This window comes from Leptidea sinapis, chromosome 5 (genome assembly GCF_905404315.1).
Source record: "Leptidea sinapis chromosome 5, ilLepSina1.1, whole genome shotgun sequence".
In the NCBI taxonomy this organism is placed as follows: domain Eukaryota; kingdom Metazoa; phylum Arthropoda; class Insecta; order Lepidoptera; family Pieridae; genus Leptidea; species Leptidea sinapis.
Window position 1 is genome coordinate 8,843,694 of NC_066269.1, and position 13,104 is coordinate 8,856,797.

At 37.3% G+C, this 13,104-nt stretch overlaps 1 protein-coding gene across 1 annotated transcript; it reads right to left on the bottom strand.

Moving 5' to 3' along the window:
* Positions 1-1,016: 1,016 nt before the first annotated feature.
* On the bottom strand, positions 1,017-11,766 carry LOC126964618 (uncharacterized). Its single transcript, XM_050807802.1, has 2 exons — positions 10,810-11,766; positions 1,017-6,724 (listed from the first exon to the last, which is right to left on the bottom strand). The coding sequence occupies exons 1-2, from the start codon at positions 11,244-11,246 to the stop codon at positions 5,902-5,904; spliced, it is 1,260 nt and encodes a 419-aa protein (XP_050663759.1). The 5' UTR covers positions 11,247-11,766; the 3' UTR covers positions 1,017-5,901.
* Between the last annotated feature and the right edge of the window lie 1,338 nt (positions 11,767-13,104).

A 13,104-nucleotide genomic window follows, 5' to 3' on the forward strand; every position in this document is an offset into this window, starting at 1 on the left:
GTAAAGTAGATCCTGTAGATGAAGCCACAACCTGAGAGTCGAAAAAAGCATACACGATCCATCAACGATACGTCACTCGAACGGTTGACCCAGTTGGAAGAGCGCTCACATGGAACCAGAGAATTCGCGGGTTCGTGTCCCGCAGGGTTCATAAATTTTTATTTGTGTAAGTTAAAATGTAATAAATATTGAAATTAATACCGTGGTGATTTACCGACACTGATAATTTATCTTATATCTTTAAACGAGCAATTCTTGTATATATATATATAATCTGAATCTCGGAAACGGCTCCAACGATTTTCATAAAATTAAGTATGCAGGGGATTTCGGGGGTGAAAAATCGATCTAGCTAGGTTTCAATTTAAAAAAAAATGGTTTTATCCATGTTTGAATGAGAAACAGCTACAATAACATTAGAATACAAAGGTAAATTTCGCCACTATATACAAGACTATTATAGCTCAGATGGGACATTGGGTGATCCGGAAAGCAGAAGACCCCGGTTCGAATCCAGATGTCCTATTAGTTTTTTTTTTGTTCAAGTGTTGTACATTCTTAAAAATCCGAGCAAGGCTCGGTCGTCCGGATATTGATACTTAAATTGACATATGTTTCGTAATAATTTTGATGACGTAACTAATACTTACATAATAATAATACATACATACGTAGGTACTTTTTTAATACAACTAAAGTATCCAAAAAATATTCCTATAAAAATAAAAATATGCCTGAGCCCAAACAATTGTAGGTAATGCTCATTGCTCTTGTTATGACAATAATTGATCTAATATTATATATATATATATCCTTAGCTTAAGAATTGGTCTCCGCTGCGCTACAACTAGATACCGCAGGCGTAGTCGCAAGGTGCGGTAACTTTTACTACGTCCAAATGGGCGTACCGAGTATCGAATAATGTGTGACGTTGATGTAATAATTGAAACTTAACTGCTGCGTTGCGTGGTAAAACTGTAAAAATAATACTACAAGAAATAAAAGAGACACTGGGATCACATATCATCAGTAAGTATTTTGAATTTTATTAATTTCATTCATTCATTTTTGTGATATGGCGTGTGGCTGCACCAGTCGGGCGCAAATTATTTCGCCAATGTCGAGTGGAATTGAAGAGACACGTTATGAATGGAAATTTTGTATGAATTTAATTGGGATAATTTATGTGACAGGTTTTTTCTCAGATCTTGGGAACTATTTTTAAAATGTTCATAGGAACCTACTTGTATAGCAGCTTTAGCACAAGAGTCTGCTGTTTCGTTGCCTGCAATGCCAGAATGACCTGGTATCCAGACAAGTGTTGCATCTATTCCATTTGGATGACAGGAAAACAGAGCCTCCCTAATCTGCAGAATAATTGGTTGTCTTAACTTACTCCGGTATGGATTTTCCTTGATGGATGATAAAGAACTAAGGGAGTCAGTAAAAAAAACATTTTGATTCAGGTTATGAGAGCGGGTAAACAGGATTGCTTCTAATAAGGCAACGGCCTCCCCTGTAAACACCGAAGACTCAGGAGGACATTTGAATTGTAAAATGATTTTAAAGCTGGGGGGACCCAGCAGGCTACGCTAACACGACTTTGCCTAGACATCTTTGAAGCATCAGTGTAGATAAGAAGGTGATTTGACCAATTTTGATGAACTAAGCATTGAAATTTCGAATTAGTATCCGGGGCTCCTTTGACCAAACCAAGATCAGTAACGACGGAAGGATTGAAAACCAGGGCTTCATATGATGTGGAGAATAGAGGACTCATCGATAAAGATAATAAGGGAGAGGGAGGGAGATTAGTAAACTTACGGAAACTATCCAATAGATAGAACCTTGATGCCCTTTTCACATTTATTAATTACATATTCGGTATGAGCCAATCCGTTCAGTCTGTAATCAAGGGTAACTCCAAGGAACTTTGCCTTATCTACCAAGTTGATGACGTGGTCCTCATAGTTAAAGCTAAAGGTAGGGATACATCTCTTCCTTGTAAACACAACTACCTGGCATTTAGACACTGACAAAGATAGGCCGTGGTCGGAGAGCCATTACCCTAAATAATACAAAGCAGAGTTGAGGCATTGGGATATTTCCTCTATAGAGCCTGAGCTATGATAAAGGACAATATCATCAGCATACTGCAAGATGTTACAAAAACTATTAACAGACAATTGTAGATCCTGAGTAGTATGCTGTATAGCAGAGGACTGAGAACAGAGCTTTGGGGAAGACCTTTCCAGACTCATCTGGGTGGGAGACTGGAAAACTGGTGTTTTACTATAACTGACCTGCCAGAAAGCAGGTTACATATCACTATCACTCAGCTAGTGCAGTTTTTGCCAGAGCAACGGAAGAAGTACATTATCATATGCAGAGGCTACATCGATAAAAACACCCCTTACCAAAGGCAGTTCGAATGTCTGTAGTCAGTATACTGAGGCTGTCTGCAGTGCTGAGGCCCTTGCGGAAACCGAACTGTGAAGGGGCCAGCATTCCTCTGCCTTCCATTATCCACTCTAGTCGGTTCTTAAGGAGGATCTCCGTAACTTTTGCTAAGGTGGACGACAGTGCAATAGGTCTGTATGCATTGGGATCTGATACTTTTTTTCCAGGCTTGAGAAGAGGGATCACTATTCGAGACTTCCATGAATCTGGAATTATTCCTTTTTCAAAAAAACCATTAATCAAATTTAGAAAGGAATATTTAAATTCATTAAAAAAGAGTAGGGCACACCATCTTCTCCAGGGGGTGAATCTTTTAGACCTCCAAGAGCTATCTGAAGCTCTGAAAAGAGAGCATCCATTTTGGACATTATGGGTGCTGGTGTAGAAAGAGGGAAATCGTCCTGATGGGTCCATACGGTGGAGCAAGTTTGTCAGCAAAAGTACTAAGCCACTCAGATGGATTGTTGGAGTTTGGATCGGAGTAGTTAAGGGTTCTGCGAAATCTTCTTATGTTTAGCCAAACAATAGAAGGCGATCTGGGGTTAAGTGATTCACAGAACTTAGTCAGGCCAAGCTTTTTCTTTTTTCATACCATCCTTTTAGTTTTAGCATCAATACGCTTATATTTCATGAAATTCTCTTCTATCATTTGGGCTGCGTACTCTTTCTCTGCTGCTACTATCTCATTAAACAAGTCTTTGCATTCTCCATCCCACCAGGGAGGGGAAGGCAGAAAGATTTTTCGGGGAATGTTGGAATCGGCCAAAGAAATAAAGAGATTTGACAAAATGTTCACAGTAAGTCAAGACGTTACCATCACACTGAAGATAAGGAAGGGAATCCATCAAATCATCCACGGTTTGAGCATAGCGAGACCAATCTGCGTTCTGCAATTTATATTTTTGTAAGGGGTTAGGATTGGGGAGAGGAATTGACCTATTATTTAGAGTAAGGATAATAGGGAAGTGGTCGCTGCCACAGGTAGTAGGAAGAGTTTGCCAGGATAACTGAGATGCAAGGGAAATTGAAGAAAGGGATAGATCTACTGCCGATTTCTGGTTCTGATTGGGGTAAACTCTTGGGGTCGGAGAGCCATCATTATATGCATATACAAAAATTTATATCCTCAAAGATATCAACAAACGACAGAGTAAAGTCGTCACAGTTGCAACACCCCCACAAAGTGGGCGTTAAAATCACCCATAATCACATTGGGACTGGGGAGAGAAGCTAGAATAGATTCAATTTCTGGAATAAGGGAGGGGCTTGGATGTGGAATATATAAAGAGAGGAAGGAAATATGTTCAGCTCTCACAGCAACAGCATTAATCTGATTACTGTGAGGGGGAATAGGAATAGAAGAAAAATAAATGTTTTGCCGGATGAAAATCGCACTACGCGCATAGCCATCATCCCTGTCATCCCGCAAACACAAGAAACCAGGGTCCCGAAATCGGGCTCCAGGCCTCAGCCATGTCTCCGAGATGGCAATTATAACAGGGCTATGAAGGTTAATTGATGATATAAGATCGTATTTCTTAGCACGGATACTTTTACAGTTCCATTGCAGAAGAACTGTTGGGGCCAATGTTCAAGATATTAAAAAGACGGGTTAGATTTTGAACAACGTTGGTCGGTAATGGAAGTTCGCTGCATGGAGCAACGATGCTTAGGAGCAATGACGAAAGGTCTTCTAACATTTTTCCTTGGGATTGAAGGAAGTCGGGTTGGCTGTTGCCAAGAGCACAGCCATTGGGAAGAGGGTTGCTAATAGCGTCATGGGCCTGCTTATTGTAACCCTTTGCTAAGGGGGTACGGGGGCGAGGAGAACGAATAATTGTCTCCCGATAAGATCTTTTAGGGTTGGAGCTGAGTTGAGATGAGTTGGTAGGTTGGGAAGAGTTAACGGGAAAATGTAGGAGAGGAGAAGAACTCCCTGGTCATCTCCACATATGACCTGCGGACTGGGGGGAAACGGGCCGATGCATCTAAATACGATATATTATCCTGAGACATAATAATCTTTATGTTTTTTTGGCGTAAAAACTCTGGACAGTCCTTATCCGACGCAAAATGGTTGCCTGAGCAATGCAAGCAGGAAGCTTTTTCTTTTAGAACATCGCAGGACTCGCCTGTGTGGGGCTGGGCACATCTGTAACACCTGGGCTCAGACCTACACTGTGCTTTAACGTGGCCAAAACGACAGCAGTTCAGGCACTGAATAGTCGGGAATTTATAGGTTTCAACGGGGAGGGATGTATAAAATGAGAAAATTTTTGAGGGAAGCATCTGGCCTCTAAAAGTCAAAACAACCGATTGAGTGGGCTCGACTCATTATCAACTCGACAATACCTTTAATAATGTTCCTGTGGTTTAAGCGGTGGGCTTTCAAAACCTCGCCACAGCCAATCGGCAGTTCCAGGGATTCGACAAAGTCCTCCATAGACCAGTCTACAGGGACAACTCGGACTAGGCCCATCCGAGTAATGTTAAAAGTCGGAATTACTGCTTTGTATTTTGTCAAAGTCAAAATTTGGTTACTTAGAAAGTAGCTGCTTGAGCGTTTGAAAATTCGACACTTACTCTGTTGCGGCCAACACTTTTAATACCGTCCTTAACAATGTGCGTGCATTTATTTGGTGTAGGAACAGTCCAAACTTCAAGGCACGGATGTGCCTGCAGATGGGCCGAGACCTTCCTGGACACGTGAACTATAAACGGACCTTTGTCATCCTTACTGTAACCTTTAGGGCCTTCAGCGAACGAAGGAGGCGTGTGCTTGGTTACGACGCTTAGGGGGATTTTTTCCGCTTTCTGAAGCAGCCTGTCGAGACGTATTTCTAGACCCATCGGGGTCTGGTGGAACTGGAGGGGGTTCTACCTCCATTCCCAACACACTAAATTATACGACCACCAATAAACAATAGGTAAACACAAAAACCGGCCACTTTTCAACAAAAATAACACTCCGAAAAACACCACACGTGTGTCAACCAAAGCCAATACGACGAAACTCTTTATTTATTTCAATTTAAAATAACACGAAGCGTATGTTGCAAAATTTGTAAGATGCCATTGAGTGTCAAGATGCCACGCACACAAGCATCTAATAGTTGCCGTAATAAAAAAGCTATTGTTCTTAGGTAATGCGGTATCTACTTGGAGCACCGCGGAGACAAATCCTCAATCAATGATTATATCCTATATATATTTCTTATTTATTTTTCAACTTCACTTATTCATAGAATTCAAAAAAGCTCATATCACATTTCAACAGCATTGATTCGCTTTTAAAACTCTCACTGAGTATAAATATTTTGCAACTTAACAGTTGCTCAATTGCAAAGCAATCTATATATAAGATTACTGAACTCAATCCCTTATTTTTTAATATATCCTTTGAAAATATAAATATCAATTTATTTCACAAGTCTAAAAATGTCAAGACTTCTTCAATGGTTCCTTACACTTACCGCAAAGGCTTGCCTTATTTTTCTTAAAGTACAAATTAAATTCATCATGAAATATTTTCCTGTACATAGACTCCTTAACAGGGGCTACATTGTCCTTCGTACACTCAGTACAATACAATGTATACATATATTTAATATTAAAACTTGAGTCTAGATATTGTCTTCTACGTGAAAATTGCTTGATAGGTTTTGTGTCTATTGTTGTAAACGATATAATATGTTGCCTTACGCGGTCTTTTAATTCATTTGGTACAGCATGCACACTGGATTCTGAAAGCCCTCTTCCATCCGGTTTTGGTAAGTTGAGATCAGATTTATTTAAATGCACATTATACACTGGTTTCTGAGATATTGCTAGAGTCCCTAAATAAAAGTTTTTACACACAACATGGCGTTCAGATCGTATTACAAAGAAATATTTAAATGTATAATTACGTTTGCCCTCATATTTGGTCTCTGTATTTCTCACTTGGTGTCTCTCCGTTGTACTCAGCAGGAAATGTTTCTTTTCATTAGTATTTAAGGAATAAAACGCCTCAAATATTGAGTGTCTGTCGGCATCGTTAATTCTCTCATTGCATTTGTATCGACATGCTTTTAGACAGTCTTTAGTATTACGAATATGTTTCTCTGGGACATATTTTCCTCTTCTGTTTATGTATGCCTCGCCCTTCTGGTGTTTCAACTTTCGTATATTGCAAGCCCAATTGTTAGGATTTGAAAAATCACTTCGCAGCCTCGTCTTGACTGTGACTTCTTTTGCAACAACACAAGAATCAGCCGGAGAAGATCTGAAATTAAATATATAATAATTATACCTTTTATATGGGATTAGAAAGACAAGCGTACGCCTCAACTGTTTTGTGTCGACTGGCAGCAATCATGTCTAACCATAAACTTAGTATACTACCGTTATAGATGAATTCTGTGTGAAAGTGATATAACTATCCTTACATAAAAACCTATGTGTGAGAAAGAGACGGAATATATGAAGACTATGAAATCGTTTTGAAACAATTTAGTCTCCTGCCAAATTGGACCGCCTTTTAATTTAAGTGTATTTATCGTTATTATTCTATATTAAATTGAGTTATTACATATAGCGATAATCTAACTTAAGAAACATTTCGCAAGTTATTTTCGTATTTATAAAATACTAAATATTACATTTTATATACGCAGTAAACACTATTTTCTTAATATTATAATCATTTAAGAAAATAAAATATTGTATACGTGAATATGACGCCGTTTATCAATATTTGTCCATAGGAATCGGCCAAAATCAAAATACTACACACTTCACTAACTCACTAACACATCTGTAAAACCAGCACACATGAACATTTTAAATTTAAGTCTCTCCGTAATGAGGAGAGTGTTTGTCAATTACTCTAGTATACTAAGCTTATGTTTCTAACAGCCTGTCGGGACACAATGATAGATGAAGTAGTAGTACTTGGTTGACATCTCTACGTGACGCTAACGGCCGTTCCCAAAATACTATCTACAGATGGGGATGAATTACTACTTTCTACTGTCAGTAACTAGCTGTCAATAATATGAACCTGTCCCAATATATCCGATAAGTCATTCTTGTCGCCTTATATTGGTACGCGAGAAAAGAAATTTCCATACAAACTTCTATCGCTGGTAAGCTATAGCTTACCAGCGATATATATACGTCGTCCCATTGACAGACAGCGTGTACGGATAAGGTGAGTTACCGTCGATAAGTTTATTGGGACAGAAAAGTCAACGATAGTTACGATTTGTATCTAAAGTAAGAGATAGATTGAATATTGGGAACGGCCGTAAATGGAACCTTCACTCGTAAAACATTGAAACCCAAAAATACAGACCAACTCTGAGTTGCCCCCCATAAAATATTTCAAGATAATAAAAAAAAACAAACAAACAGCAAAGACGATTAGAATATATCTATTGAAACAAATTGTTTAGGGAGTTGCATTAATATAAGGCATAAAAGGCATTTATTTTCTCAAAATTGATTCCTTTAGAATTCTTTTTGATGTCATTTTAAGGGCGGTCTAACCTCAGTAAGTCCCCTCCCTCATGAGAACCCCATAGTTACCACGAGATATTCATGAGCAAAGTTTTGAGGCTAAACCTTTTTTTTTTAGAAAAATTAGAGACGAGAGGGGCATAACGTTCAGCTGATTCTTGAAAAACCAAAAAATTCTGAGCGGCACTACAATTGCGATCGTCACCTTGAGATATAAGGTATAAAGTCTCATTTCCCAGTAATTTCACTAGCTACGGCGCCCTTCAGAACGAAACACAGTGGCAGAAATAGGCGCCGTTGTGGTACACATAATCTAGCCGGCATCCGATGGCAAGGAGCCTTCCACTGCCTTTATTTTGAGGCTATATATTAAATACAACACTATTTAGACTGCTTACTTGTGTTGTTCTTGTGGACTCGCCATACGCTGGAAATAGAGTTCATTCGTTCCAGCTTATGAAAAACTTTTGGTGACTAGAAGTAAATTTGTAAAACTTAGCTAATGTCACTAGCTACGGCGCCCTTCAGAGCGAAACACAATAATGTTTACACATTACTGCTTCACGGCAGAAAAAGGTGCCGTTGTGGTACCCATAATCTAGCCGACATCCTGTGCAAAGGAGTCTCCCAATTGTTAAGCCTCCTCTACAAAAAATCATTTTAGACTAAAATAGTGTCAAAGTAGGAAATAATACTAGTAAATAAGGGCCAATTCAGCTCTGGCACTCGATAGCCCGACGCACGTTCCGCTCAGATCGAGCGTTGTGATCAACAGTCTAAACTTAAACCGGCGATTGGGTGTTTGTCGAATGTTTTTTTTTGTTTTTGGTACTAGTATAAAAAGCCCGATTCGGTTCTGGCACTCGCCGACCACTCCCGCGCCGCGGCACACATCGCTCCGATAAAAGTCATGTAAACGCAAAATGACGTTTTGTTTCGTTGCGTAAGGTGGCTTTCATTTGAAAGGGGGATCCTCGTAAGGGGGACTACTAAAAAAACAATCCTACCATGTGCGGTGTTTACATAACGATACGACTTGGGTACCTTTAAAAAGAGCGTGTACCCTAAAGGCCGCTCTTTTGATTTCTCTGGTGTTGCAAGAGTATGTAGGCAGCGGTGATCACTTTACACCAGGTGACCCTTACGCTCGTTTGTACTCCTTTTCCATAAAATAAAAAACTGTTTCTATGCTAATGAGGTGTTAGAATAGACATTACACATTGAAAGTAATCCTTATGTACTTCTTAGCCACCCACTGATTCTTAAAGCTAAAGTGAATCAAAAGTCTCCTTGTTTTTTAAAGGCCGGCAACACTCTTGTGATTTCTATACTGTAATAAGAGTATGTAGGCGTTGGTGATCACTGAACACCAGGTGACCCTTACGCTCATTTGTCCTCCTCTTCCAAAAAAAATCCTCAACAACCCCAAATCTGAAACGCGTATTTCAAATGCCAACCCTAATTTACTACAGTAAAACATTAAATTACTAAACACGAACATTAAAACAAAAGAAATATGAAACCTATGCAAAGAACAATAGATTTAAGTGCATTTTAATCCCGAAATCATAATAATAATAATAATAAATAATATGCAACGAAAGTAGAGCAAGTATGAACAGTTTGATATTTTTTTGTTAAAGTACTTAATAATGCCAATAATTAATAATTAATATAATTAATTATATATTATATACTAGCTGACCCAGCAAATGTTGTATTGCTATATAAAGTAATAAAAAAAATTTTGGGGTGTAAATAGTAGATGCAACCGATTCTCAGACATACCAAATTTATCATACTTTAGGGTTGTATGTATTTTAGTAAAAGAAAAAATTATGTCCAAAAAAATAAAAAATTTAGGAGTGGACCCTTAACATTTAGGGGGATGAATAATAGATAGTAGCCGATTCTCAGACCTACTGAATATGCATATAAAATTTGGTAAAAATCAGTAAAGCCGTTTCAGAGGAGTGAAGTAACTAACATTGTGACATGAGAATTTTATATAAGATATTCTGAACTATATATATATATACAGTACAGAATTATAATAAACAGAGAACCAGAAAACTAACATCTACAAACAATGATTAGAACACAAAATGATTAGCAAAAATTGCTATTTTAATTATTATTCACTACAATACTAATAAACAAACAAACTATATAGGCAATTTAACAGATATATTTTATATATTATAGCTGACCCGGCAAACGTTGTTTTGCCATATAAAGTATAATTCACGCGATTGTTTTATAAGTAATAAAATATTGCCTATATTATAGCCTGTACATCATTTTGTTCTATTGTCAATAGTTTTTGCAGCGCACACAAAAATAGGTTTTCGATTTTACACTTTGTGTTACAAATGGATCCCTAATTTTGAAAAAAAAACATAGCCTATAGCCTTCCTCGATAAATGGACTACCCAACACTGAAAGAATCATTCAAATCGGACCAGTAGTACCAGAGATTAGCGCGTTCACACAAACACTGCAGCTGTATAATATTAAGTATAGATTTAGGTAGATTTCTAATTATAAAGAGATGAAAAACAGAACATATCCTTGAATGGTAAACCACCAATATGGTACTTGGGGCATAATTTAAGCAAATAGTCAAAAGCCTATTAGGAAGCCTAAGAAATAAACTTCATTTTAAGTGTTCATAGTTTTTTTTTAAATCTTTGGAAATGGATCATTCACCACCCATATGCTACTAAAATAATCGGAAGAGTTAAAGGTTTAGAGGTATTAATTTTTAATAATTAATTAATTAAGCTATTTAGTCAGAAACTAACTATGGAATTTATCAACTTGCCTGTCTCAAATAAAGTTAATACTCACTCAGTTTCTTGTTCCAGTAGTTGCTCAGTATGTGGTGTGTCTTCAACCTTAGTTATTAGATGTTCTTTTAGATATTCAACATACTGTCCATAATACTGATGCTGTACTGTACCAGTCAGCAAATGTTGCTTGTATATAGGCTGTGGCACAATAACATGAGAGGTAATCTGCAATTGCTGGTTAATATCATTATGTAGCACCTGGTTTTGAGCCTGGAGTGTCTGTACGTTTTGCAACTGTATTTGTTGACATGATATCACAGTTTGATTTTGTGTTAGCAAATGATTGGATATATTGTGCGTCATGGGGATTTGGATGGGTTCCGAGTCTTGATACGACATTTTCCCTTGCGTATTAAGTGATGGATGTATTGATACCGACGGCTGGTAGACTTGGACGATAGGCAAACTGACTGGAACACTTTGTATCTGCTCCATGACGATAATTTGTATTGTCAGTTTGAAAATCAATTTTGGATATTTTTCTACGGATGAGAATAATATTAAGGACTACAATTTGAATCACTTCATTTTTTTTTTATTTTTGTAGTAAAACTAACAATAATACATAAATATTTATTGTAAATATTCTAGACGTAGAGTAGGTACTAGGTAGTATAATAGTATAAGTGTGACGTCCGTCAAATGTCAACTTAACTCGCATAGATGATGTAAAACAACGTATACGTCCGCCAAATTAGCTCGGCATGACAGTTCTAGGAAATACGGTCAATAATAAAAACTTAACGAAATCAAGTAGGCCAGTAAAAATAGAATTTAACTACGATCCAATTTTTTACAGTGATATCTTCTTTAGTATCGTTGAGCACTTTTCTTGGGATGGGTATAAAATGTTATACTCGTGTCAGGACGCGTGACCTGATCGAAAATTCATAAGACAGTGGTTGAAATTATGGATGAAAGTTGATTTTTCTGAGAGATAGACTATTTAATGTAAAATAATTGTAATAGTTCTGAAGTGATAAACTTTTTAACCACATAAAAGCTAGTACTTTTATACTGATAAATAAAGCAATTCGTGCGAAATTTAAAAATAAATAAAATTTATATTTACGCTATAAAATTTTATGGGATTAAATTTAGTTTATAAATGGTGTTATTTATGGCCGTATTCAGCTGGTGGTCTATTTGGTGATATGCAAAAAAACCTACGAAGAAAAACGAGAAATTTCATTCCTCGCAATAATATTTTTTGTTTCCTTATTATTTCGTCTTTTTTTTTTCATGGAAGAGAGGACAAACGAGCGTACGGGTTACCTGATGTTATGTAACCACCGCTGCTAACATTCTATCACTAGACACACTCTATCAAAAAACAGAACCCGGATACTGATGATATTGATCTTATTTAAAATTAATTTAGATCTAGGATTAAAAAACAAGGAGAAAATAGTAAAAAACGTTTGTATGGAAAAATAGCCTCAAATGTTTATATAATACTAGTGAAACCGACACACATTGTCCTCTCCTTAAATTTGAAAAATCGGTCCAGCCGTTACGAGTAGTTAACTAACATACACATGAGCAGGAGAATTATATTATATGTACGGAATTGAGAGTCTACACCAATCTCAAATTCACTGGAACACACAAAAAATAATCAAAATCGGTCCAGCCGTTTAGGAGGTAGTTCAATTGTGAATCTAAACCATTCTCGAATCCACCCGAAGACACTCAGAAAGTTTTATTAAAATCGGTTCAGATTTTTAGGACGAGTTCAGTTACAACAGACGCATAAAAGAAATATATATATATTAAGATTGTATAAGTCAAGTGAAGTGAGGAGCGGCTATCTGAGAGGTGGCGCTAGTCTAGCGGTGTGAAGTGTGAGGCGAGTAGAGGGGTGGCGTAGGGTATTTATCTTTATATATATATTTCTTGTGTGCGTGTGTATGTCACTGAACTCCTCCTAGACGGCTGAACCGATTTTGATGAATTTTTTTGTGTGAGTTCAAGGGGATTCGAGGATGGTTTAGATTCAAAATTGAACTACCTCCTAAACGGCTGGACCGATTTTGATGATATATTTTTGTGTGTTCCAGTGAATTTGAGATTGGTGTGTGTCTTCAGGTGGATTCGAGAATGGTTTGGATTCACAATTGAATTACCTCCAAAACGGCTGGACCGATTTTGATGATTTTTTTGTTTGTTTCAGTGAATTTGACATTGGTTTAGATTCTCAATTCTGTCCATATAATATAATTCTCCTGCTCATGTGTATGTTAGTGAACTCCTGCTAACGGCTGGATCGACGTTTAGACGTGTGTACAGGACA